Raw genomic sequence first — 27,414 nt, forward strand, 5'->3', positions numbered from 1 at the left:
TCCTAAATCAAATTTTGGTGCTTATGTGCACATATTCATACTATCGCAGCTTACGATAAGGAATGACTGTTTGTATTTTATAATATAAAAAAAGTTAAAAATCACCCCTAAATTTCAACCTGCGTTGAATTTGTATGGTGGCATACAAATTCAATCGAAAATGCAAATCCACCTGCAACCCCCACGACATGCCACTTTTGACGTGCGTAATTTCTTTTGCCCGACCAAAGGGTTGCGTTCTTTCATCCCCTAATTAATTCAACGTCAATTTGACTGATGCGCAATTAGGAAAAGCGCGCCTCAAATCCTAATGTTCCTATGCGAGTTATGTAAACGTATTATTTAAATCAGATAAAAAAAACTCGAGTTTCCATTTCGAAGTATTTCAATCTTTCAATAGTACAGATGGCGAGTTTTTAATAACGATCTCTCCGTCTATATTAATTTTCCGGGTGGCGTATAAAGATAATGGCAAGGAATAAGATAGAGAAACATTCCACCGAAGAGCCTTCCAATTATAAGTTCACAAAAGGGATCCTCGGCGCGAGAGGTGGATTTTCAAATCGGTCTCTTTTCATTGCTATAATATGGCGTCTGGCGAGACTGGCAGGAAATAGTTTCAGACTCGAGAATGAATGGCTGAATCCAATCTATTGAACACACGCCACTTTTTCCCTTTTGTCGTCCGTTCACTCTCTCTCTCTCTCTCTTTTGATGTACCATATGCGATTGTAATATATGCGAAACGCTTCATAGAGATGCGACGAAGCGTCTGCGACGGATTTGCACTACAGTTGAAAAATCAGACATAAAATAAAATGTAAAAATATTATCCGCAGTTTATACCGTGTCATGCAACTCTATATTGGAAATATTTCTGCTTCTAAAATTGTATGATCTCTCAACTTCCTTTGTGATAAAGTTATTATGTAAATGCGAAGACGTAGAAAGTAAATTACGTGCACTAAACGGCACTTGGCTTTTATCTTACAATGAACTGTTACTAAACTTATTATAGATTTGTGTGATGCAAATTTAGTTAATCTTTTTCTTCATATGACGTCGTCTCCTCTGAGAAAAGAACCATTATAATATTTATTAAAATATTTGAAGCCTTCTGTATAATCAATCTTGAACTATTGAACTACTTGAATTTAATTTAAGAATCGATGATTGCACTTTAAATTTTTCTTAATATAATATGTAACTAAAATTTTCTAAAATTTTAAAAGTCTCAAATATTTTTAATGAATGAAAAAATATATACAATTTATAATATTTAATTATAATAATACAGTATATTATAATATAGTATATTTGGTTATTATCCGATCTCGTATCCCAGCGCCTCTCTTTTAGGAGTGTTGGGGTACGATTCACTGAGTTCTCGCAGAAAGTAGTTTCATTTCTTAAAACTGCTGAAGAGTGCTGTTGATAAATTAACTATTCTTGAATAATTCCAGTTTTGAATTCATGAAGTCCTTGAGAGTCACGATTGCGTCCTTTTTTGATGCATGTTAGCTCCAAATCATCCGCACTAGCCGACTCGCCAATTCTGTCGCCATCCAGATCTTTAATACGTTGACATCGCTCATTGATATGTTATATTTAATGTCAACTACGAGGAGATGATTTGGTTCTAATAATTTAATTTAATTATTTTTTTTCTTTTTATTTATTAAGATCCGGATACCATTCAGCATTACTGTCACATTGTTACATTTTTCATATTTTCTTGCTAGGTTTAGGTGGAACTGTTAAAAATATAAATACTTCAATCGAATAAATTGAGAATAACGTTAAAGTAGGGTTGGAGATTGGATATGCTCGGATTTGTTATGCGGAGCGTGTCATTTTTATTTTTAATTAATTGCCAACTCGAGTTGTTAAGATAAAATAAATTAAAATTCTACGTTTAATTATGTTATTTAACTTTTATTTTAACTATCTGTATCGCCATCATATTATACTTCACAGAACTCACTTTTAATAATAGATTTTATTATATTTTGGTGATAGCATTCGAATCGAATGCACATGGTTTTTTTTATTCGTTTTTGTCGCATTGTGTCGTTTCAATACTTGGAGTTTTAACCGTAAACGAACTGCTAAACGACGCACAAAAAGCGCAATTTCGCGCCCAGGGCCGAATTGGTCCTTCGGAATTATATGGCCGGGGATAATTCGCAACTACTCGCTTCCGCTTCCTGTTCATATTCTGAATGGGAATTGCCCCGTTACGATTCTGCGAATCACGTCGTGTTTCACACAAACGACCGCCGGCCAGGGCCGCATTCGGGCCCGACTAACATTGCACTTATTTGCATGCGAATATGCGATAATCGCTCTCGCAAGGAGACGGCGCGCGGCGCGAATTAAATCTGAAGCGCAGACGATTCAATTAAAGCAAATCGCCCTAGCCGAAGCCTGGGAAGGATTTGAATAAAGACGAGAATTTACGGCCTAGTAATGAAGACAGTGTTGCCAGTGGGGGGTATGAAACGACCCCTTGAAAAAGCAGCGATTGTATTAGACGATCCAAGTTATTTTTATTTCTCTCAACGTTTCTAATGCGTTTAGCAAGATTCATGAAAATTAAAAACAAAATTTCCAAATGGCAAATCGAGTACTCGTTAAAAATGTTCTTGGGATTTTTTAATCTCAACTTTAGTTTTAAATACCATTTAAAATTATTTTGTAATTTCGCTAGTATTACTGAGTATTCACAAGCAAATATTCTTAAATATAATGGATGGGATTCTATAAAGTCAAAATATTCCTACCATCTCGGCGGATATATTCTAGACAGGTCTTCTTTAACTAACGATTTAGATGTGACTTTTAAAGAACGTTGGAAATTTAGCCAGCATATTCCTGAGACTCACAGCAAATCATTAAAAATGCTCGGTTTAATGCTCGGAAAGGACAAAAAGTTGTATGGTTTTCTTTAATTTATTAAAATTAAGTATTTATTTTTTATGTTCTTCATTATATCATTTTCTAGTTATTTTTATATGCTTTGCATTGTTGCTTTCAGTGATAATTGAGTTGCCAAATTTTTTGGAGAGACTTTTGTATGACTATTTTGGAGATATGAAATTAGTAAAGCTTATGTTTATATAATGGTGGGAACAAACTGGGCAATATGTTATGATATATCCAAAAGTGGAGTTACTTAATTTATTTCTAATGCATGACATAGATATGATATAAGACGAACATGGAATCAATTCTAGACAAATAAATAAAAATAAAATATTTAATTTAAATAATTTAAAAATAAATATATTTAATTAAGTAATTTAATAAACAGTTAAAGCAAGACAAATCAGAGGTTGTTTAATTTATCAGCATTCAGTAAAAGTCGTGCAATAAAACAAAGCTGAATCCTTTTAAAGGCATGTTATGCAATTGTTGCAAATAATGCAATCTTAATCATTTTTAATTTACATTTAAGGACAGATAGTGAACGGAAATCTTTATTTAGTTACAATAGAGTATTTAAATCCAAAGTAAACTATTTAATGTGTCTTCGTGCTTAAATTATATAAATAGCAACAAGAAATTGTCAGCATATTACTAAAGTTTTTTTGTAGTTAAGTAGTAGGGTGTTTATTCAAATTTATTCGATGTTTAAATAAATAGAAGCACATCCACACGTCCATTGTAGATACTAGGACTAGTTACAAATCGGTCCTTTTGAGTCGCACAATGTAACACGATTGTCGCAAACGAAATTGTACCGTGTCACGTGCCACGCGGGCGGTGTAAAGCACGCGTTTGCATTCAGGGCGCGCGTTTCGGATGAGCGGTGTCAAAGTTCGATACAATTTAAATGGAAAATGATAAATTACACATCATTAGTTTGAAAACGGCGAATGAATTATTCATACAGTTCATTGTGCGAGCAAGTCTTTCATGGCAATTAACATTTGCATTTAAATGTGTGCATATTTGACTTAAAGAGTTATTTAAATTTATATATTTATTTATAAAAAGTTTGAGGAACTGTGCTGTTTATTATTTACGGTTAGATCGTCTCGAGTGTGTTATTTTGGGTGTTAAGCTCACCGGCGATGGTGGTGTAATGGTCAGCATAGTTGCCTTCCAAGCAGTTGATCCGGGTTCGATTCCCGGCCATCGCACACTCTTTTGCTTTTTTTTTAATTTATTTGCAATTTTATATTTTAATTATTTATATATATTTTAAAATAATATTTAATAATATAAAAGTTATAATTTTAATAATAATTGAAAAATAGTTTTGTATTTTCGACTACAGGTGACGTGACAATTATGTATTATAATACATATGTAGTTATGTATATATTTTACTATTAATATTTATTTCCGTACATATTTTACAAATATTTTGCACAATACTTCTCAAATTTATAAAAATGCGACATTATTTCTGTATAGGTATAATAAAATCATTTATTGATTATCTTTTTCTCCTATAAATAAAATAAATAATTAATACACATTGTACATATTTCCAATACTGATTGCACACAGCTATAAATCTTCTTTCGCAATGCGAACTAATTAATTAAATTAAAAATATTGTGCCATATATTCGCTTATAGGTACACACAATTAAAATACCTATATACTCAGAGTTTCAAATGCACAATATTATATACACAGCTTATTAATTTTTGAGATTTTGCTCGGGCAAAGGTGTTACAGTTTTGTATACACACGCGATTACACATGAAGTTAGTCGCAATTCAAATACATCAGGTTTTATCAATGGTTTTAAACTTGACTAAGTTTATTTTTTACCTATTTTAATATATTTTGTATAAATATATAATGATTTAGGACAAATTATTTATTAAATATTATTGTCAAATGATTTGAATTACGTTCACGTAAAGTTTGCATGTTTTAGTTATTGCTCCCATTCCGTTAGGGACGTCATTTCAGTTTATCCAGGGGGGGGGGGGGGGGTGCAGATGGCTAGTCAGTGGTCATTTTTATTTATTATTACCATTTGATTAAGAATCAATGTACTTCATTAAATGATATGCATTTTTCTGGCCAACTTCAAATGGGTCCCTATTTAAAACTCCCGTCAAAAGCAGTAAAATCATTCCGTCGCTATCGCTGTCGCAGTGGAAACGCTCAGATATCTAGCGTTTATATTATGATTTTTTTATAACATTATTACAACTAACAATAAGTAAGAATCGAATGAAGCATATCTTAACAAAGTTTTGACCAATAGGAGAGCGCAAAAAACAGTTATCACTTCTCGGAAGTCAAAAATCCACGTCAAAAGCAATAAAATCGTTTTGGCGCTGTCGCAGCTACTCTCATATCAGAAGTCTGTAATAATATCGGTAAAGATAGCTATCATATTTTTAAAACCTAGTGTAATATCGAAGCACAGACAAACTATAGAGCAATATGCGAGATGCGACGTCTGTTTGTACTTATTCTTTCGCTTATTTCCCCCTGAAAATTGGCTTAGTTTGTATTTTTGAATAGACTTATTGAAAGTTCTAATTTTTTTTTATTAGTTTTAGAACTTTAATCAGATTAGGTTTGGGTTTCTATACATCGCATGTAAATAAATAGTGATAAGTACATATTTAAATGTATATATTACTACATATGGAAAAGTTGAAATCATAAAATTTAATAGCAGCTGCCAGATAAATTATATTTTCATTGGTAAAAATATATATCTACCGGTGAAAATGTATTCCGATATAATTTCACTGAAATGACATATTCAAAAACATATTTTTTGTTGAATAATCCTTGAACTTCTGGTTTAGAATCAGGGTCGCATTTCAGCTTTTTTTAGGGTGGGGGCAAAAGTTGGCCAGTCAGTGGTTTAAATATTTCGATTTTATTAAGATTCATAGTATTTTATTAAATAACATGCATTTTTCTCGTCAAATGCCCCCACCTGCCCTTTCCCCAAATGACGTCCCTGCATCCGAAGGATCCATTTGTATCCGAAACGGGTGAACTCTGGGTTTCGTGCTTGATGTGAAGAAAGAAGCGGCTACTTAAGATGTTGGTCTACGTCTTTTTGGTCTCGATTTTGTATAAACTATTCATGTTGAAGTTATTTTTGGGCCTTATGTATAGGGCTTTAATACACATGGCCCATCCAGAGGAAGATTTAGGGCTCGCCTAGTTTTGCAGTCACGACCAATTACTGATCTGGATGTGACCGTTGCATTTTTGAGTCATCAGCTACACCATTTGACCGGTTTTCAAATGGGAAACGAATTCATTTGAGATTTATGAACGAATAGTGCTTATGCGGCATGACAAATCCATCCTTGTCAAAGGTCTTTCGACCTGCCGACGATTTATGACTTTATAACGTAAAATTTAAATTAACACGCACTGTGCGTAAATTTTATTTATATTCTATGTTGTTTGTTTTGAACATATATTCTAGTCGATTTAATCCCTCAATTGTAAGTAATAATATTATTTTAGGACCTGTCTTTGTTTATCAGCTGTTGTCGATGTACGCTGATGGATTGCAGAGTGGTCCAATTGATTGATTGTAGATGATTCTCACATATTAAAACAAATGTAATTGATTGTTTGTATCTTGAAACCGTTTCTATTTAATTCCGCAATTACGAAAAACCCATTAGAGCAATGTTCCGAAATGTGTTATTAAAGTCTAGATACATATACACTTACGTATTATATTTAACGTACGATTATCAGTTTATATTACTATTAATTGTATAAATTCTGTATAACACGTTAGTCCGAAGGAACACTAATAATATCGATTTTTGCTAAAGTGTCAATAAATTTGAAAGCTGGAGTTACTGAGAGTTTTATTAAAATACTTCAAACCCTCCTTGATACCTTCAAAACCACAGGATTTATTAATTATACGCAAAATAACAACAATTTAGTTAGTAGTATGGGTGAGATTTATCGAAATCCCCCAATTTATAACATTAAAATAGCAACTGATTCACAGTGATCGCTTAATCATACCATCACGCTAAGGTTATGAGGTATTTATTTAATTTAAGGATGAAGTCTGTACACAATGCTATATCAAGTTAACTGATAACTTAACTTAAGACCGATTGCTATTAAAATATTAATTCAAATTCAGATTGTCTCTCATCATATATACGATTTTGATACATGAAAGTATCAAAATATGTAGATTTGCGTTCGAAAATAAATGTGTCAATAAACCAAAATAAAGCATAAATTTCGCAGTAAGCACTCGGACATTAACGGCAAGCCGCTACAAGCCATAAATCTGCAGCGCAGGTGCTGCAAGCTGAAGCTGGGGTAGCATGTCGCATCCCAATCGACTACCAAATCATATATTATTGGCCACCCTGTTAACGGGTATTACCGCATTTCCGCCTATTTTGCACCAGGGACTATTCAATTTCCCGACTCGCGATATTGAAAACTTGAATTTTGACACCGGGCAAGTTTCGAAAAGCGCCTTGGACAAATGGAGTGCACCCCAAGGGCGATCAAGTTGTCCTTTTATGGTTGTGCCATAAGCCGATAAGCATCGGGTCCGAAATTCGAAACGAGATGAGAAACAACAAAGAGCGGATCGATCATACTCCATCATACTGTCTCGGGTACCGTTAATTTATCTGGTTGTTTCGTATAGTAGAGATTTCGTTTGCGACAAACGCGAGTATTTGGAAAAAGCCATCCGTTTCTGACACAATTCAATTTATCTTGATTAATTGCGATGGTGGTATTTGCGCCACGTTGTATCGGTTGCGCGTATATAGCTCAAAACCACGAGCAAATAAATATCTCTATTCCACACGCACAACCAAAATGTTTCACTGTTATACTTTATTATTATGGGAGAAATCAGTGAAAATATATGTATGTATGTATGTTATAAAATAGTACGTACGATGGATTTTTGCTAGTGTACGCAAATATAAAGTTTAGCAGTCCTAAATCGTTTGTGTGTTGTGCTTGTTTTCATAGACAATCTTTCTGTATTTAAATGACGTTATATTGCGGTACCATTGTTTTCATCAACTTATTTGTCAGATTTGAGGCCGAAGAGGTTTGACTTTGCAGCCAAAAAGACGCTGGAAATAAATATTCTCATATTAGCAACTATGCACGCGCTGGGTGCCAAACAAAACATGTGCATATAACGTTAAAATATATTGTAAAATATCGTTTGCAGACTCATCGAATGTATCGAGGTCCATAATATTTATTTTTATGCGGGACTTTCTTTGCCACTGATACTGTACATATGATTTTTTTTATAATATACCAATAACTGTGTATATTGTTCTACAGCTCCCTAGTTCGATATTATTGTAATCGTTATTAATTCTCATTTTTTAAATAATAAGCTATATTTTTACCATATGACAACGTAATAATAAAAGTCCGCAACAAAAGTCTAAAATAAATTTCATATATATGTATGTATTTGGGCCATGAACTTTATCGTATTTTACTCATAAGCATACTTATGACCCTACCGCATGATACCATGACAATATTTAGTTTATTTAAGCTTTAAGCACAAGACCGCACGCTGTTTGCATATTTATGAATCCTGGACATGCGTTCATTAGTCATTGTAAGTGACACCGGTCTGCACGTATGTACCTACACCTTCCATAAAACTTACATAGTACAAAAAAATCAATCACGAACATTCCAAAAGTTATCCAGGTGCCTTCGAAATTGGAAAAAGTTTCAATACATACAGATGCGCCTTTGTGTATGAATATTTACACGCCTCTATTGTCGCTAAAGGGCCTATTTGCAAATTGGCTTCAGCTATGCTGTTTTTGCATATTCTAGCACACGCCTCGAGGATTGATTATACAGGATAGTCTGCAGCCGCTCTGTAATTTTGTTGCCAGGATATGTTTACTGACCGTATCGAGCGTTTACGACCCCAAGGTACTGCGGGTTCTGACCTTGCATGATGCTTTACTGACGACTCGTTTATTGACAGTGTATCCTTGCGGCTTATGCATGCACACACAATATGAACGTGTGCAAAGAAACCGAAGCAAATTTGCATAATTTCACGCTGCAGGTTTTAAAATGTATGGTATTATTGTATAACCTCATACGTTGGTTTACATATTCGACATGCTATGATAATATCTTGTAAAAAATAGATAGTAAGAAATATTTTCTTTAAAACCATGACAATATTTATCACAGTACCGTTCTTTTATTTATTTAATTAATATTTTATGTTGCAATATAAACTAACTTTAGGTAACGAAACTATGATTTAACCATTGAACACATTACTAAAACATCTGCTTATTTGCAATGAGCAGCATTTGCTAGAATAATTAATATTGCTAGAAACTAAAAATATTTTTGTTTCAAATTGTTTTACCACTTGTTATAATATATTATTTTTATGGAACCATACCATTCACTGCTTTGTCTCTTCAACTATTACATAAACGTCACATATATATTCTGGAATATATGATCTTTTATCTGGACACTAGAGCCTCGAATACGTTTATATTAAGATAACAGTAATGATAATTTATTTATAAAAATAACAAATATCATTTAAAAATGCTGTTTTTTTTTTACCAAATTCTATAAGAGAAATAGAAGTCTGAGCTAATAAAATTTCAGGACGATATATTCGTGTAAATTGAAAGGAGGCTAAAATTATTAGCTGTTATAAAGAACAAAAATAGTACAAATACAACTGATATCATTTTCATAGTAAACATAACACATAAGTAGTTTATTTTTTTTTTTTTAATTTATACTTAAACTTACACAGTAAATTAAAATATGAATTTTACACACTTTATTTACATCCTATGTATTATTTACACATATAAAACAAATAGTAATGGACCTAACTTAAGTCCCTGTGGCACTTCATAGGATAACCTAATTTAATTCAACCTAGCTTTTTATGTATTAATTTTTGCTTTTTATTACTGTAATAATTTTAAAACATTTTGAATAAGTCTTTTAGCTACTGATAGCATATTTATTGGTCTTTTTAATATACATTTTCTTGCACCTCTTGATTTTGGTATTGCCATCTTTGAGTTTTTAATCTGTTATGAATAAACTTTCTTTTACACACTAACTTTGTGTATTAAAATATATGGTTAATTGCGCATATTTAAAGCACAAGTACCCTTACTCATTTGAAAATTGTTTTCCTAAATCTGTTATCCATAGGCCCCCGGGCTTCAATTTTAAACTGTGAAACTATACTTGATACGCCCCTCGTCTGAAGCATGATCGTCTATGTCTTCTAATTGGATTAGAATTGACTTGTTCTCGGTAAGAATGCAGTTTGAAGGGTACTATGGACCCCAAATAATTGTCGGTAACCTTTTGTAATTGCCTTTATCCCGAGGCGGTTGCCCCAGCGTTTCGGATGTACGGAGGTTATTATCCTTATGTCAATACTCCTACCTGTAGTCTGGTAAAGATCCATCCTGCTACGTCCTGAATAAATATTGATATACCCCGTTGCCAGGATTATTACTTGGGTTATTGTGTGCGTCGACGTTTTTCCACCCTAAACCTGTCCGAGGAAATCTCAAAACCTTGATGTACGACTGAGGATTACGAGAGTGCAAAAGGTATCCGACACAAAAGAAAGCTCCTTGGAATTATTTAGACATTTAAAGCAATCATTTGTGCTCGGTTAATAATGTATTTATAACGTATGTTTGGCAGTGCGCTCGTGCGTACAAATGCAAACGTTTGAATCTCGTTTTCGCAGAGCAAACATTTTTTCCTTTTTAAATTGTTAGCTAAACTACTCGACTGGCCTGGGGCGCTTTGAACCTACGACCTTTGTGCCATTTTTGGCAAATATTTGCTTTAGATTTCCTTCCGTGTGTGCAGCGGACGGCCCATGATCCTTTGGTGCTCAATACACACAAAATCTCTGATAAAAGGCTTTACATTACAAAATAAAATATTGATTTATCAATGGTGATAATGTATTTTAAAAATAATTGTATTGCACAGTTTAAACTGTGCATTTATTAGGAGAAACTTTGAGAATATTTGTTATTCTACTATGCAACTAGCTTGGCAGTCTTGACGTCTCCATCGCAACTTTAGTTTTTGATGAACGACTAAAGCGCACGCTCTTTTTCGACTCTCGAAAGTATATTCATCATATTTACAATTTGTCTCAACCGACGTAAAATATAATATCAAAATAACAAATCGCCATATAATTTAAATTAAAAATCACACGAAAGTATAATAGCTCCATAATGGTCTCGTAAGCAAATGAGCTTTTGAGTCGATGACTTACGGCGCCGCCGGGACTCGTGTCACCATAAATCCCGAATAGGTGGTACAAATTGCATACGGAATGAGCCCGGCTTGTGCACTCGTTTTTTTGTACAACTTTTTACGCTCGTAATTAAAAATGCTTTATGTTGATTCTAGTCGGCGCATCAGTCATTATAAATACATAACGCGTCGACCGCTATGAAGTTTTATGGCTCCCCCTGGACGATGGGAGGGCACCCTACGCCCACCCCCTGCAGCTTGTTAGCTATACAAATTATAACTAGAAATATTGACCGAAAAGAAGTGATTAAGATAACGAGAGAGGCATACCTAGAAATTTTATTACAAGTCTAAATTTGATTCATGTTATCGTTTTTGGGGTTAAAAACTCTTATTTTACGCGTAGAAATTTACGTTAATTTCAAATTATCTTATGTCTTTATTACATAGATTTTAATTTGGAAAATAATTTACGGGACCAAATTAGATGATAAAGACATATAGGCAGCGAAACGAATCACGGATTATCACAAAGATCTAGAGCTATAAAATAAATTCTTGTTTTACTTCATAATTTACAATCTTAATCTGTAACATAAGATTTGCCTATTTTTTAGAGGTAGCAAAATTAATGCTAATGTTTTTTTAATAATAAAGTATCAGTTACTTTTAAATAAATGGACAGTGATATTATTTATATAGGGTGAGTAAATTTTTGACAAACGATTAATAAAGCTCTGATCGCGTCATAGAGATCAATATCAAAAATAATTAAATTTCATAGGTACACAATTATATTTTTTATCTATCCATTATGGATTACACATCTTACCATCTAAGCGGATATTTTCTGGAAAGGTTTTCTTCAACTAAGGACTTAGGAGAACGTTGGAAATTTAGCCAGCACATTGCAGAGACTCATAGCAAATCCTTAAAAATGCTCGGTTTTATCTTGAGAAATGCGCGTTACTTCAGGAATACTTTAGTATTGCGCACTCTTTATGATACTCTAGTCCGCAGCATACTAGAAACTAGCTCCATCATTTGGATCCCAGGCGTAATGAATCAATGTAATGAATTGAAGCTGGAAAAAGTACAACGTAAATTTCTTCGATGTTTATACTTGAAGGAATACGGGTATTATCCGTTCTTGTTTCCCAGTGCTATTATTTTGGGAGCCCTGGGATACGTTTCTTTGTCGACTCGCAGAAGTGTTTATGTAATTAAATACTTTTGGAAATTGCTCAAGGGCATCGTAGACAATCCTTCAGTGCTCGAGCAGCTTCAAATGTGGGCTCCTGAAGGTGGTTATAGTTCTCGGTCGCGTCCACTATTCTTGCCTGTTAAGTCTAGAACTGGAGCACTTGCCAACTCTTCTCTGGCCAAGGCTATTTATCTGCTCAATTCTGTCCATAGAAATATTGACATTTTCTCTTGCACATATGGAGTTTTGGTTCAGTTCGTATGGGACAATGCACACCTGTTGAGGTGATTTGTGTCTGTTGTTTTGTCTTGTTTATATTTGTATGTATTATAATGTATTTGTACTTTTGACTATCGTGACGCATTGGGTTTGCCTGTCAGGTCACGATGGTTATAATTTTAATAAATAAATAAATAAATCTATAATGCAATTCCATTTTCTTAGATTTATTCAGGAAAAAGCGTATGTTATATATTTTTTAATTCAAGTAATGCTCTTTTAGAAGAAACGATAAATTAAGCCATAAAAAAGCTTAAGTCATCATTTACGATAAATATAATTTTGGACTCTCTTCTGTTAAAAATAAGCTAATATGTAGTTTTGTTGTGATAATTAAAAATATTTCTTTGGATTTTTCTTCTTACTGTCTTTAAGAAATCGTTTGTTGTGTTATTATTGCTTTCACTTTTTATTACTTTTTTATTCGTAATTTCTTAAAATTTATTGCCACTTCAATATTTTGTACATTTTATTTTGTCTCAAAATAGTTATTTCCTCATAATTATTAGTCAATCATTTTGTTCGCTTGACAATTTATTTTTATGTTAGTAAAATCAAGATATATGTATGTATCTTTTTTTCAATTAATAAAAAACTAAACAAGATCTTATGGTATAGTAAAGAATAAATAATTAAATATCTAATAATGAATTGAGTTATTTTAAATTAAATGTTCTTCGTTCAAGGAGTGCACACAAATATATTTTTTTATTTGTTGGGAAAAATGATCCCTAAACATTATTAGGTCCAAAGTCAGAGAGAATTACATGAATTTCTTGTGTAAAATATCATCCTCTGATATTGTCTACTGCAAACATCGTCACATAATATCATAGTTTCGAAATAAAAGCATAAAACCAAAGTAATGCATGCTAATGATACAATACAGTTATCAAAAGCTACAATAATAATTAGCTATTAAGAAAATAAATGTCACTGTTTCCGAGTTTCGGTCTAATACAACAAAAATGCTGATATTTACCTCGTTGTAATGCATTTAGCTAGTCCAACTAGCACCTGTCATTTTTCAACTAAAAGTATACAATAAATAAATTCAGTTAATATAACTTTTTGATAGTCGGGAATTAAATTAAATTTTTATTTATTTAAATAACATTTTTGTACAAATATGTAGCAATTACGTTAACCATCAGTACTTTTTGACTCGCCCCCGCATTTCAGTACCATCTGCACGCCTTTCCCGCGTATCCGCGTATCTCGAAATCTTTATTGACTTCGTTATTATCAATTGGTATCTGGTCCGAGGGCAAAACGACCGCAATTTATCCCAATGATAGGCCCTTCCGTAATGCGCACATCGGAATGGTCAACCGATGCCCGCATCGGCACATTGTTCGGATGGTTGTCGACCATTAGGCACTCGATAACTAACGATCCACATCCAAAGATTAGCCTTTGCTTTCGAAGGGCTTAAGGTAACGATCAGCCGAAGAACTAGCAGCTGTCGGACGTAATGGCCCTTCAGCAAATCCGCCAGATTTATCCAGTGCGATTCCGTTTTGCCAAGGATTTATATTCTAAATACCCAGCAAGTCGATCAGTACTTTAATTTTAAAATGTTTTAAAATCGTTGCATAACTCAACGGTGATGAATTGGTCGAGGTTTTTCTTTTGTAAATTTGTGCGAGTTTCCCTCGGATTTTCGACCGTGGGGCTATTAGTTATTTCCGTCTGAAGTAAAGATGTCTGATTCAGTTTTCCATCATTTTTCACGTGCAGATACATTTCTCTTCTCTCGCCGCAGATGTCTCTGCAGACTTGACGATGTCAAAGTGAAGTATCAGAGTCGAATTGTATATAGAAAAAAAATATATAATAAAAAAAAACATTACTTTTTGGCTGTAAAAATATATTTTATTGCATATTAATGATGTGTTAAAATTAACTCTGTTATATTTAATAATTATATTGTTCATGTAATAAAATAGAAAATGTAGCAACTTCATTGATCGTAAAACTGTTGCAAATATTTGTGTGTCTGTGAATCTAGAATAGTTTGACGCAAAAATTATTTTACCACATCTTCGGATATTGGTTTTTTATGTTTTATAAATATATTTCTAGATTCACTAATCATCATTTATTAAATAAATTTTTGTGCAAGCACTTTATTTTTTTAATAATATATTTTTGATTGTGGTGATCTCAAAATTTTTTGATGTACACAGTTCAATTTAATACGTGAGTTCTACTGAGTCTATGAATTCTGATAATAATATTTATTTACTTGCTAGACATAAATCCGAATCCGGCTCTGTCCTCGTTGCCTCGAGTTTCTTCCGCTTTCTTTAATCCAGACATCGTTGCTCTTCCAGTCTGGCCAATTTGTTTTTTCTCAGCCTCCATTGTTTCGCGCCCGTGCAAAATCAAGTTAGGTTAAAACGAATCAATTCGGGGCGTAGACCCAAAGGGAGGGCCCCCGCTATGTACCCGGATGATAAATCACTTTCCACGCTTTTCTCACTTACATAATTATCCAGAAACACGCCATAGTCTCGCAAGACTATCCTCATCCAAACTACTCTCAACAATATCGTTTCGCCTACAATAACATGCTGATGGTATTTTAGAATTCTATGAATCTGACCGTTCAGGTTTGTGCCCTTTAGGTATTATATGTACGTTTTCTCAGAGTATGGTATTTATGTGCATAATACTCTAATGTCTAATGAATAACTAAGTATCTTGTTCGCTGGAATTAATACGTGTATGCTGTAAATTTATCGGCGTGGAAACTTTGCGCAATTTTCGTGAGATCGATGCAAACGACGCAAATTAATTGAATGTAGTTTATGTAATTGAATTTCTTGAACTATTTGCATATACAGATTATAATGACTATGCTACAGATAACATATAAATCGAATTTTAATTTTAGTAACCATTATGTTATTTATATAACATACATAGTTAATATAAAACACTAAAATATAGATATTTGTTTAAAATATAGATAATTTCAGAAAAATAGTTAGTCTTACCATATTCCTTTTGAAATGCTTATTCATATTTTTTATAAAAACGTTAACAATCATAGAAAAGTTTATTAAATTTTAGAAAAATATAATCTTAACATATTCCTTCTAAATTTATATATAAAATTTTTACAAAAAAGCTAATCTTTTTTCACATTTTTTTCTTTAGAATTATCGTCGCTTTATGATAGTGTTTGACATAATTTGCGAACTGGTTCGAAATCACTTTCATCACTAGAAAAGATAGTCAGATATATGTCCTAAAGATAATGATTCTTCAAAAGTAAAATTAGCCTCAACTTCGCATGTTGATTTTTTTCCTTTGACAACATAATCAGTGATTAAACTTTGCGATGGCTTTCCTAATTTTTTGTACAATTCCTGTTATCCAGAAATGCAATTTTGAAGTTCGCCTTGAAACTTTAATGCTCGTTCAGAATTACCAAATTTTTCGATAAAATGGTTTGCCAATTTACTGCAGTGAGTTTGACTGGAGTTTCATCTTCTTCCGATTCATTTTCGTTTTCTTGTTCTTCAACGGTATCAAGAGTTATACCAATGATATCATTGTCATTCATGACATTATCCTTAAGTAATTCGTCTAAATTGTTTTAGTTATGTTTCAAAACCTTCCCCACCAATTTCATGTGCTAAAGAAATTATTTCAGCTAAAACTATCGATGTTTGGTTAGTTTCATTGACTGTAACACATTCGGGCCAATTGCTTTCCAACAAGAATTTAAAGTTTGTGGTCTTATCTAAAAGATAGCAAGTGCAACATGATTTAAATAATCCAAAAAAAAAACTTTTTCAACTGTCAGTTACTGCACTGACTCATTTCCTAGTTTATCCACTATATATCGATAAGTGCTCTTAATGTAATATAATTAGTATAAATTATGACTTGATCCAATGGTTGGATGATGCTTGTTGTGTTGGGTGGAAGAAATAGTACCTGTTAGAATGTTCCAAATATGGATGACATGGTCAATGTTTTTTTACCCTTTTAACATGTCAAAATGGTCTAAAATAGATATTTTAAAGAAAATGCTTCTTGAAATATAAACCGCATAAAAATAATACGCATAAAAAGAGGATCGAGTGTATACAGTTTGCGCATTCACATAAAGCATGCATTAGGGCGCCATGTCGACGTCACATCTCGCGTCTCTTTCTAGCATCGTCTTAGAGGCGCCTCGCTGCCGCTCGCGCCGACTATTACTATAGAACCAAACAACCTAACCTTTTTTTAATGATATTGTATTGATTTGTTCTCATTTCGGTATATCTTGTAATTGTCCAGCATCATCCAATTTATGACCAACTGATCGCAGCAGCGTATGAAGCGACGCCTGTGAGTATTTGTGGAACTGATTTAGGCGCCGGCGTGAAACGTCATCGTGACGTCACTGTGGCACCCTATCGCGTGTATATTGTCAATTCGCATACAGTTTTGATCTTTATTAGAGGAAAATATCTTGACAAATACAACTAATTATATCTTAGCATATTTTTATAAACAATATACCTGTTCTTTTTTATAATATTTTTTTTAGTTAAAAATTTTGATATGTTTTGCAGATAATTAAACCACTAGTTTGGTTTGTCATGATGATACTATAATTATATTTTTTAATTTCTAAACCTCTTTAACTATATATTACTGCATTTTATTAATATATGACGGCAGGTGCAGCTAGTATTATTCAAATGCTTAGATGCATATCTAACACCATTAAGCATCATTACATCAATACTATGGTACATTGATGGATTTTATGCGTTCCGGACACATCCGTCAATCCGAGCTCATATCCCGTCAACTAGTCGCACAAGAGGTCACATATTCGCATGGTAACCATACATTTTTGCTCGCGTTTTCCACGCTGGCAAATCTCGGCAGTTGCATTTTCTGTTGTTGCATATACATAGAAAAATAGTAATTTATCGCTTTCGAATAAACATTAAATCCGAGTTTATTGCGGCCGCGCTCGGCATCTGCGACCGCTTTATTCATATTTTACTGGCTGCAAAAATTGCATGCACCGGCTTTAGAATGCGGATCGTGCCTTCTGTTGGGGTATAAATAAAATATAGTTCACTGTATTGCACAACCGAAGCCAAAGTGACCCCGCGATTGCAGCTAGACCCTGCAGTAGAGCTACAGATTCGCTTCCGACCTTTTGATGCAAAATAATGGGATAGGTAGATTTATATTTAATGACATACATTAATTTTATATTATCTAAGCAATATCATTAATAATAATAAAGTATGAGGTGTGACTTTTCACATATAATACCTCACCAAGTTCTTTAATAAAGGTTGACCATGTGAGAATGAAAATTCAAAGTATCAATAAACAAATATTAAGATCCTTTCTCAAATTTTCTTATATATCTTTACATATTATTATAACAAACCTTATGTTGTTATAACATCAAAATAAATAAGTATATTTATATTAAATTATATTTTTTTTCTTAAAATAATGTACAATTGTATGTTTTTTTCTGACTATTAATTCTTCTCCATTATCATACAAATCAAACAAATGTCTTACATTCATTGTATGAAATTCTTAAGAATTATTTCTAAGGAATCAATGAAGAATATTCACAATGCAATGCGATTGTTGCCTTTGAATAACTCGATCTTATCAACTATAAAACGAAAGCAAACGACGCAGGATGCTTTAATGAAAGTGATGTCGAAGAATTATCTGCATGCATGTCATGGAATGACACAGTTGAATAGTTAAAAGCATTGAATGGCAAATATTTCATCATGATAGCAAAATAATTATCTGTATAGTATGCACATATACATTATATATAAGAGGTTTTATTGTTCTTGATTATACTTAAAATAGTTGGGTAACCCATTTGGCATTTAAAAGCGAAAGCTGTTTGCATAACATTTATGGATATTATTGTTTTGATTGATTTATTTCAACTGTCAAGCTCTGTATTGTAGTTCAATGAGTTTTTTATGCGCTATATATAGATCTATTCAAATCCTTGTTCAACGATAGTGCCAATAAGGAAACTGTAACATTTGCATTCGCCGTTCGGTTAATGCCTATCCACTCGGAGCTAAATCGTTTTTCCAGACGACAAACGGAGACAGTAATGCGACTCGACTTGGTCAAATCATTGTCCTAGTAGTAATGCAATCTTGAGGTCATTACACACAGTCGAGACCTCTAATGGCAATTCCATACATACAAATTTCATTCGTAGATACGCCTGATTTATTTTCCAAAGTCTTCGTGCAAATCGACGCGCAGAGATTCGATATTTGAAATTGAATACGAGAAGTGTGTTTGTATACCGAATTAATTTTGCATTTGTGCTTCAGGTGAATATCGAATTTCAAGATTGAATACCTTTCTACGCGATCGTTAAATTTCATATATAAATGTAAGTTACCTCTGTCGAATAGTATCGAGTATCGCCCATAGTACGTTTATAATGCGTGATTAACGATCAATATGCAAAAATATAATTGTAGTGTTTAAATAAACCAAACACTTAATTTTGACGCATTGTTTTTACTAGTATATGATAATGTATTTACGACATACGACATGAATACGAACAAATTTATGGATTAATACAAAAGAGATGTCTGAGCATTTTGAAATCAAACATTGCAATTTCTTCCTACATCTTATTATAATCTGTTTTGATTTTAGAGACTCTAATCCGAATATTTAAATACTAAATATATTAAACTATTTTTTCTATTCGTATATTATTCGTTCACATTTGTAGTAAAATATTAAAAAAAAAATTCTAAAAATACCAAAAATTCAATTTAAAATTTAAGTTAAAGGTTAATAGTTTTTAAGTTAGTATTTTAGTTTATTATTATATCATAATTATTTGTGCAATATAAAAACTTTTAGTTTTTCTTGTTTGATGTTTTCTTTATTTTTTTGAAATTTATCTTTTCAACTTTATGTTATTTGTAACAGATATGGTCATACCAATTAATGAATAAAAAACAAAGCAATGGTGAAAAAATACTGTTACTGCCGAAATTTAAGAAATTACTCATATTGCCGAGTTAATATTGTACAGCTTTATTTAAAAAAATTTAAAACTAATACGAATAATGTTTAATATATATACTGACTCAAGTATTTAATTATGGTAACATTTTTAATAGTATTTTTATTAGCAGGTATTTTTTAAATTAAACTTCATATTGATTTATAGTTTAAAATTTGTTGTACTTTACAACCTTTTCAATGAAAATAAATTATCTTGATACTTTTTATTGTTTTTATATAACATACATATGTACATATAATTATGTGATGTCTATACTAACACGTATTCATTATTAATTATTACGAATATTCGAATATTTCATCGAATACAATTTAATATTTAATATTTACTTAATATTCGAATAGTTGAAAATGACAAATATTTGGGAATTTTATTTTGATAGACTTTTGAACGAACAACAATGTAAATTTTAGAGATTTTAAGGTTGTTTTTATTTATTATATTTGAAGCCGCAATTATCCTATATTATACCGTAATATTTCAATATGAAACCATTTACCTTAACATTATGAAAATGGTCCATTTATATCAATTTACATGTTGCCATTGACAAGATTTCTCAAATGGGAGGAATAACTTACGTTTTAGATTGCATCTCAAGCTATCAATATACAATTTCAAATTAACGGAATATTGCCGTTTACATCACATATCGCAAATCAACACAGCGGAATGCAATTTCATCGCCACGTATTTAGGTTCACCTACCGCTTTCCGCATACTTAAAATGCACAAAAGCCGATACGATACGTCCAGAATGCGGTCGAGCTTGTTAACAATACAAAAAAACGTTTATATTGATTATCGCAAGCGTTGAATTAATTATAAACGTCTTCCATTAACACGCGCGCCGCCAAGGGCTCCCCCTTGCACGCACACACATAATAATAACAATAAATATAATGTGCAAATATTCGCTAAGAGTTGATGCATGATACCAATTAGATTAAAGCCGACAATGACGACGTTCAAGGTGTGCGCCCCTCGGGGCTCCGCCCTGGCGTGTAATGAGCCTTCGCCGAGTTCAAAAGAGGATTCTAAATTTGCAAAGTGTCCTCTCGCGCCGCGAAGAATATTAACGTTTCGCCAAACACTCGCAGCGAAGTTATGGCTATGAGGATAATTAAAAATAATTAAAAGGGAAGTTTTATCTTAAAGGGGCGGTTGTGTAGGGATGATGCTACTACCGGTACGGTCGGATTCAACGGAAGGTATTTATTTGGCCCTTTGATGTGCATCTGAGCCATGTCGATCCCTAAGAGATTAGCTATATGTATATAAACATGTTTTACCTGTGCCATAATAGACACGTTTTCTCTATTAAGGACGCTTAATATACGTGGGTGCGCTGCGTGGGGGGTTTCGGCGTCGTTTTGAAGCTTTCAGAATACGATACTTTGATATGACTTAATTAGGTATGTTCGATACTTTGATGGTAGATAAGTAATGTGCTTTTCTTGTCTTTGATCAAAAATCCAAATTTTCCTTTGCACTTCATATTAAATTATATGCCTTTCCCTAACTCATTCCAATTTATTGAAAAGTTTCAATATGGCTAGACATAAATTTTAATTAAAACCTTAAAATATTCCATCGAATTAGTATCGCGTCCGATGGATAATGTTCGTAAAAGCCGTTTTGCATTTAGTTTAAGGAGTAGATCTGCCAAACGGGCGGTCGCCCTCCCATGGGGAAAAAACCCGTAAAAGCCTCTCCGTCCTGATTGCCGCCATGATGCGCCTTCTCAAGTTTTAATTTATGGCAAATTAAATTGTAATTAAGAGGGACTTTGAGTGATACACAACCGTGGCGGCGCTTTACGTCAACCCCATTAGACGAGCTAGAAAATGGACAAGAAGGAGTTTTTCATAATTCGATTATGAAACGTGCAGTTTGTAATTGAATAATGACTCTTTAAGATTAGTAGACATTTAGTAATGTGATATTTATATAAAATTTAATAAAAATTCTAGTGCAGAAGCTTAGTTTTTTACGTTAAAGATTAATTCCACAATCTCGTCGTTTAATGGTCAACAACATTTTTTTATATATGATATTTTAGTATTGCGTTACTTTTTTGTGATCATATCATTAATGGCATTAATTTTGTGTAGATGTATGTTTATCTATGCAAATTTTTTATTCTCTTAACTAGATTATAACAAATGTAAACTTTTTGCTTTGGAAAATTTAGTAAATAATTTTTTATCTGCATGAGATGTATTTTAAAAAAAATGTCTTTGATATAGTTATAATTATTATTAAAACATATCTAAATAAATAGGGACTTGATATTTATTAATTGATTTTTATAATTAAAAGTATTTATTTTTTCTCTTTATTATTTTCTAATTTTCTTATTTCGCTCCAAAGGGCTTGCCGCTGTTTTATTTTATATTATCTTTATGTTTTAACATAGTCAAGATTTACCCAAATGCTATTTTTGATTCCAATGTCATAGGTATCGCATCTGATCTATTTTTTGGCACCTAAAACGCGCATAATTATTATCACCCTATTTTTTGAAAGACCGTTTCTGGACATTTTTAATGAGTTTACTGAGTAAAACAATTGTTTTTTTTTAATTTTGGTATAAATTTGTAATAACATAAATTTTCTTGACATACAATTTTAGCTCTTTATATCGTTTCCTCCATCCATATCCTGTCATGCTAGAGACCATCAGTAGCTTTGTGACGGTCAATCCCACCGCAGTTATCGTACGTGACAGCCCAGGTAGGAGGTTGAATCTAGTATCGGTACGCGCAGTGCCCTGATACCCGAAAGTTCTGATTTAATGCAATTGTGGAGCATGAGTTGGCTACTCTAGGACATATGTTGCCATAAATATAATTATAACATAAATTTCCAATAAATTTTGAGAGACGCGAATGACTTATTATGTATGGATTTGTGGGATTTGACTCTAGCTTGGTGTAGGATTGTCAAGTGTTATAGACAAAAAAAGAAAACACTTAACAAAAATATGTTTATTTTGTATAATTTCTTTTAAAATTGTGTCAGTTATTATTAAATTGGAATCGTAAAATTTCACCAGTTAGGAAAGATTATATCTATAAAGCTAAAAATCATAATATGTTTTCATGTATGTAGTATCAAAATATTTTTTAAAACAAATTTACGCAAAAGTCCAATTATCATACACGAAATATTATATGACTTATTCCACTTTTATAATAACCGGGACATATGTACATAATAATAGTTAGTAACATGAAAAGTAGCTAATCTTTATTCTCATCTTAATTTCCCCATCTCTATCTACGCAACTAATTTGGTGCTGAATTTTATAATTTATTTTATAAAATTCTAAACATAAAATATTTTTATAATGCTACGCTTACTACGCTCCCAATACCCCGGAAAGTGGAAATTTTCGACTAATTTCTTTATTTGGTCCAATGTCCACTGATCATGAAAATATTCTTTCTACATTGTCATTTTGATCAGGTATTTAAAAAAATTGTCATTTTTTTAATAATTCCGCATGAAACTCAATAGTATTTGTTTAGAAATATTCTATCCATTTGAAACAGAAAATTATATTTTTAAAGTTTTCATTATTGATAATTCTTCCTACAAATATCTTCAAACTGTAATGCCTGCATTACACTCTGGAAGTTGGCCAAGGTTGGCCAAGGACGGAGAATATAGTGGGTTAGTTCGGTCGAGTTCGGTTCTGCCCGCTCTAAAATCTCTCGGGAGTTGTCTGAGATTACCGAGAACGAGAGGTAAAGTGAGGGTAATTCAGTCGACTTGCCTGGCTTCGAGCGCTTCCGAACATTGTCGGAGCTGCTCTTTCGAGCGCGAGCGGTGAGATACTTCCCCTTTCGCTCTCTCGCGTGTTAAGTGACGACAGTGAGAAAGATAATGATATGGTTTTTCGCAAACTGAGATATAACGAGTAACTCGGTTCAATTTCAGTATGCGCGTAGGCGTCCTATGTCAACACGCATGTCGAGCGCTGCATCGTGGTCACGTGGTCAAGTTATAATACCACATGCTTATCGGGGATTTCAACAGACTCTTACTGACATCTTTGAATATTTTAGGGCACCAAAAGAGATTAATTATACTTTTAATAGTATATTCTTCTAACAGATATCGTTATTATATTATTTTTCATATAAAATTAAATTATTAAAAAATAATTAGTGGTACTTGATTTTGTTAAAAAAAATTGTTTCGAATATCCTTATGTATTTACCTAGATCGGTTTATATAAATGTCACACCATAACGAATTCTTATTTAGAATCGACGGCGACAAATTCTAGGATAGTCACAGATATGGTGTTCGTATTCTGAAGTATCATTTTTATGCCTTATGGCATTTTGCAAAAGCCGACAAAGATTTTACGTAAATTGAATATTTACGACCGAAAAGTTTTTACTGACATTGAATTGGTGAGTGCCCACACAAACTTTTATAATTATCAGTTGCGTAATTTTAATAATATAACAATTTAAAAATTGCGATTATTTGGCACATTTTTTGATCTCGCGCAAATATGCCAGCTTTACGTGACAGAAGCCGCCGTCCAGACGTCATTCACGACCGCCGTCCGGATGGCATCGCTTACTCGAAGTCGTAGGTCTCGGCCGACTTCAGTTGTAACTTCGGTTCGGACAACTTCCAGAGAGTGTAGTGCGGGCATAAAATGTATCAAAACATCTTCATTCATCCGCAACGACGTTTTTGGAGGCAAGAAATACTATCAAATTTTCAATTTGGAACAAGTTAGCACCCTATCTAATTTCATCCAAATAAAACTATTAAAATTTGATAGTTGATTGTTCCATAAATTCAAATATTCGTACGATTTTTTTTAGTAATTCAAGCAATTTAAGTTGAATTTATCTATTTCATTTTGCAGTACATTTCCTTTATTTTCAGACAAAAAGGATTTTATTTTGATATGAAGAAATGACTCTTCATATCTATGACTTAATCCTTAATGTATTCGCTTATGAATGTATTGTAGACATTACTTCTAACACAGATTTCTATTTCTAATATTTTTTCATGCAAAATACGCAAATTCTAAATATGCTTTGCTAAACTCGTCTACAAAAAATAATTTAAAAATTATGAGAGTTTTGGATTGATAAAAAGAGTTGTCTCGCCTCTCCACTCCACTCACGTCATATTTTGTGAGAGAAAATATGTACTGACTGCTTGATATTATTTTCAAAATTTAAAAAGAGCACATTCTGAGTATAATATAAAATATATAGAGAACAAAAGAATTGTGGTAAAAAAAAGAACACGTTCTCATAAAAAGAGACCTGTTGGCAACCATTGCCTTGTGGGTAATAATTTTGATATTTAATAATATTGTGTTGACTATATACCTCTCATATTTTCACTGTCAAAAAATTGTGATCTACAAACAGCTAAGTTGTAAAACACAAGAGACATTCATTGTTTACGAGCGTTCTACAACGACGATAGCCGGATAACAAGTACGACGGACGCGGAATAAATCTCGACGAGCGCCTGCCGGTAGGCAATCGTTTGAGCATACGCGTCGAAATGGTCGCATGCTACGTCCGATAAGGCGCCGACGCCTCTCGCCGAGACAAAGCGACGCCCGATAACACAACGACGCCGCCGCCAGAATCGATTCATCAACGTCTGCTATCCTTTCAATAATTCGTAGGGATGCTGCGAAAATGTCTGACAAAGGCGTCAAACAAAGGCAAATGAGAGAAACGCGAACAATTCGCGGCGCGTCCATTGTTGTGTCGTCGATGGAAATGGCGTTCGATTTGGAGAAAGTTTTGTTTTCGTTTTATCAAAAGGTAGAGCAAAACAAATATAAATATGAGTATATAAATTATAGTTGAATGTCAAATGCCGACAAATATTATTCTTATCTTCTTTATTACATATATTATTTATACTTCGTATGCGAGAAGTTTTGTCAATTATGTATGTACCATTAAGATTGATGAACCTCTTTATTATTGTTTTCTTGCAAAAACTCATCCATGTGGTTGTGGCAATATATGGCAAGACCATTCTGCCATATTATACTCAATTGATAAAGGTGCAAGGTTCGTATTATAAGGTGGAAGCACTAAAACATCATAGTCAAGTTGAAATATTTTTTTTGAAATAGGTGGTTTAGCTTTATCATGGTAAAATACAATGTAATCCAATGCAATATATTGACTAACTCTGCCCTTTTTCTGTCGACCGTATATTGTAGTACTTAGTTTGTTTTGATGGTAGCAGTTTGTAGTACACGATACCATAAACATCATAACCTTCATTGGGTGTAATCCAACTTTTGGGTCACCCACTGTGACCATGACCTTTTTCGACTATCGTTGTTGTATTAACTATACTTTTTTATCGACCGTGATGAGAAGCTACAACTAAAAACTCATTTTCATTACGTTTAAATAATAAATTACTAGCGAAAAATCGATCCACATTTGTTACACTTAACTCATCGAGCTTTTTGAACATCCAGAGCTTCTGTAAATGTAAATAAATAATAGTGGTAGTAATGTTCAATAAATAATAGTGACCAATTCATTTGCTAGTGTTTTATTTAAATTTTAACAAATAGTTACAAATAGGGCCCGCCGAGAGCGAACCCGGGCCCTGGGAAAACAATGATTCCGGGCCTCTTTTTTTTATTATTATATACATATATTATCAATTATTTAAAATAAATTTAATATAATATGCATATTTTATTGCTTTTTTATGTTAAATTGAAAGTAATTATTTTTTATACTTGAAAAAGAGTTTTTCAGTTTTTTACAATCATATTTTTGGATACTCTCCAGTATTTTGCAAGCATCCTTTCATTCGTTGAAATTGTATTAAAAATTTGTATACTCGCACGTGATTACGGTTTGCGTTTCGCCGTTGGTGGGCGAATTTAGGGTCGGGTCGTGAGCTTGCATTCAATTAAGGGTCGTAAAGTAAGGGCTTCTACCCTTCCGCTGCAGCGGCATAGATGAAAACGTGGAATTTCACAAATAAAACGCTGCCCGCCACCGATAGGACTTTTTTTTATCTAACACAACAACAAAAAAAGGGGCAAAAACCTTACAGTTCACGACCCTAACAACCCTGTGCACACAAAAAGATCAGCTGATATTGATAAATTTGCTTTTTATTTATTCTAGGAGGCCCTAGAGGCGAGGATTCGTCAACTGGAGCACAGATTGGAGGCTGAGTCTTCCAACGCCCAAAGAGATAGAATGGCTGTGGCGAAGTTACAGCAGCAATTGGCCAAGGTAATTGATTTGATTGTTTTTTATTATCACCGAAACAAACATTGAACGCCGTTAGGTTTATTTGTCGCGCAAATTGAATATGTAAAGCGAGTTTTTGCGTAATGGGATTGCTGTAGATGGAAATCTTTGCTCGGTAAACAGTGCGCCAAACCCTTGTTATCCGCACAAATTCTGAAACAAACATATTATATAAAGTGGGCTGAAATTCTGTTTTCCCGCATAATCTTTAGCAAAGATTACACGCGCTCACGGAAGCATTTAAAATGTGCTAAGGAACGTTTTGTGCACGAATAAAATTACAA

The 27,414-nt window shown here is 32.9% G+C and overlaps 1 protein-coding gene and 1 non-coding gene across 2 annotated transcripts in view; both read left to right on the forward strand.

Annotated features, from left to right (window-relative positions):
• LOC148236463 (uncharacterized) overlaps positions 1-27,414 on the forward strand; it is a 415,732-nt gene that overhangs the window by 184,512 nt on the left and 203,806 nt on the right. Inside the window, exon 4 of the mRNA XM_088182944.1 lies at positions 27,002-27,112. Coding sequence (XP_088039070.1) covers positions 27,002-27,112 — 111 coding nt within the window. The remainder of the gene's footprint in view (positions 1-27,001; positions 27,113-27,414) is intronic.
• On the forward strand, positions 4,074-4,145 carry TRNAG-UCC (transfer RNA glycine (anticodon UCC)). The gene has a single exon. It is a non-coding gene; the product is annotated as a tRNA-Gly (tRNA).

This window comes from Plectrocnemia conspersa, unplaced genomic scaffold (assembly GCF_051122295.1).
Source record: "Plectrocnemia conspersa isolate PC_06_02 unplaced genomic scaffold, ASM5112229v1 ptg000003l, whole genome shotgun sequence".
Taxonomy (NCBI): Eukaryota; Metazoa; Arthropoda; class Insecta; order Trichoptera; family Polycentropodidae; genus Plectrocnemia; species Plectrocnemia conspersa.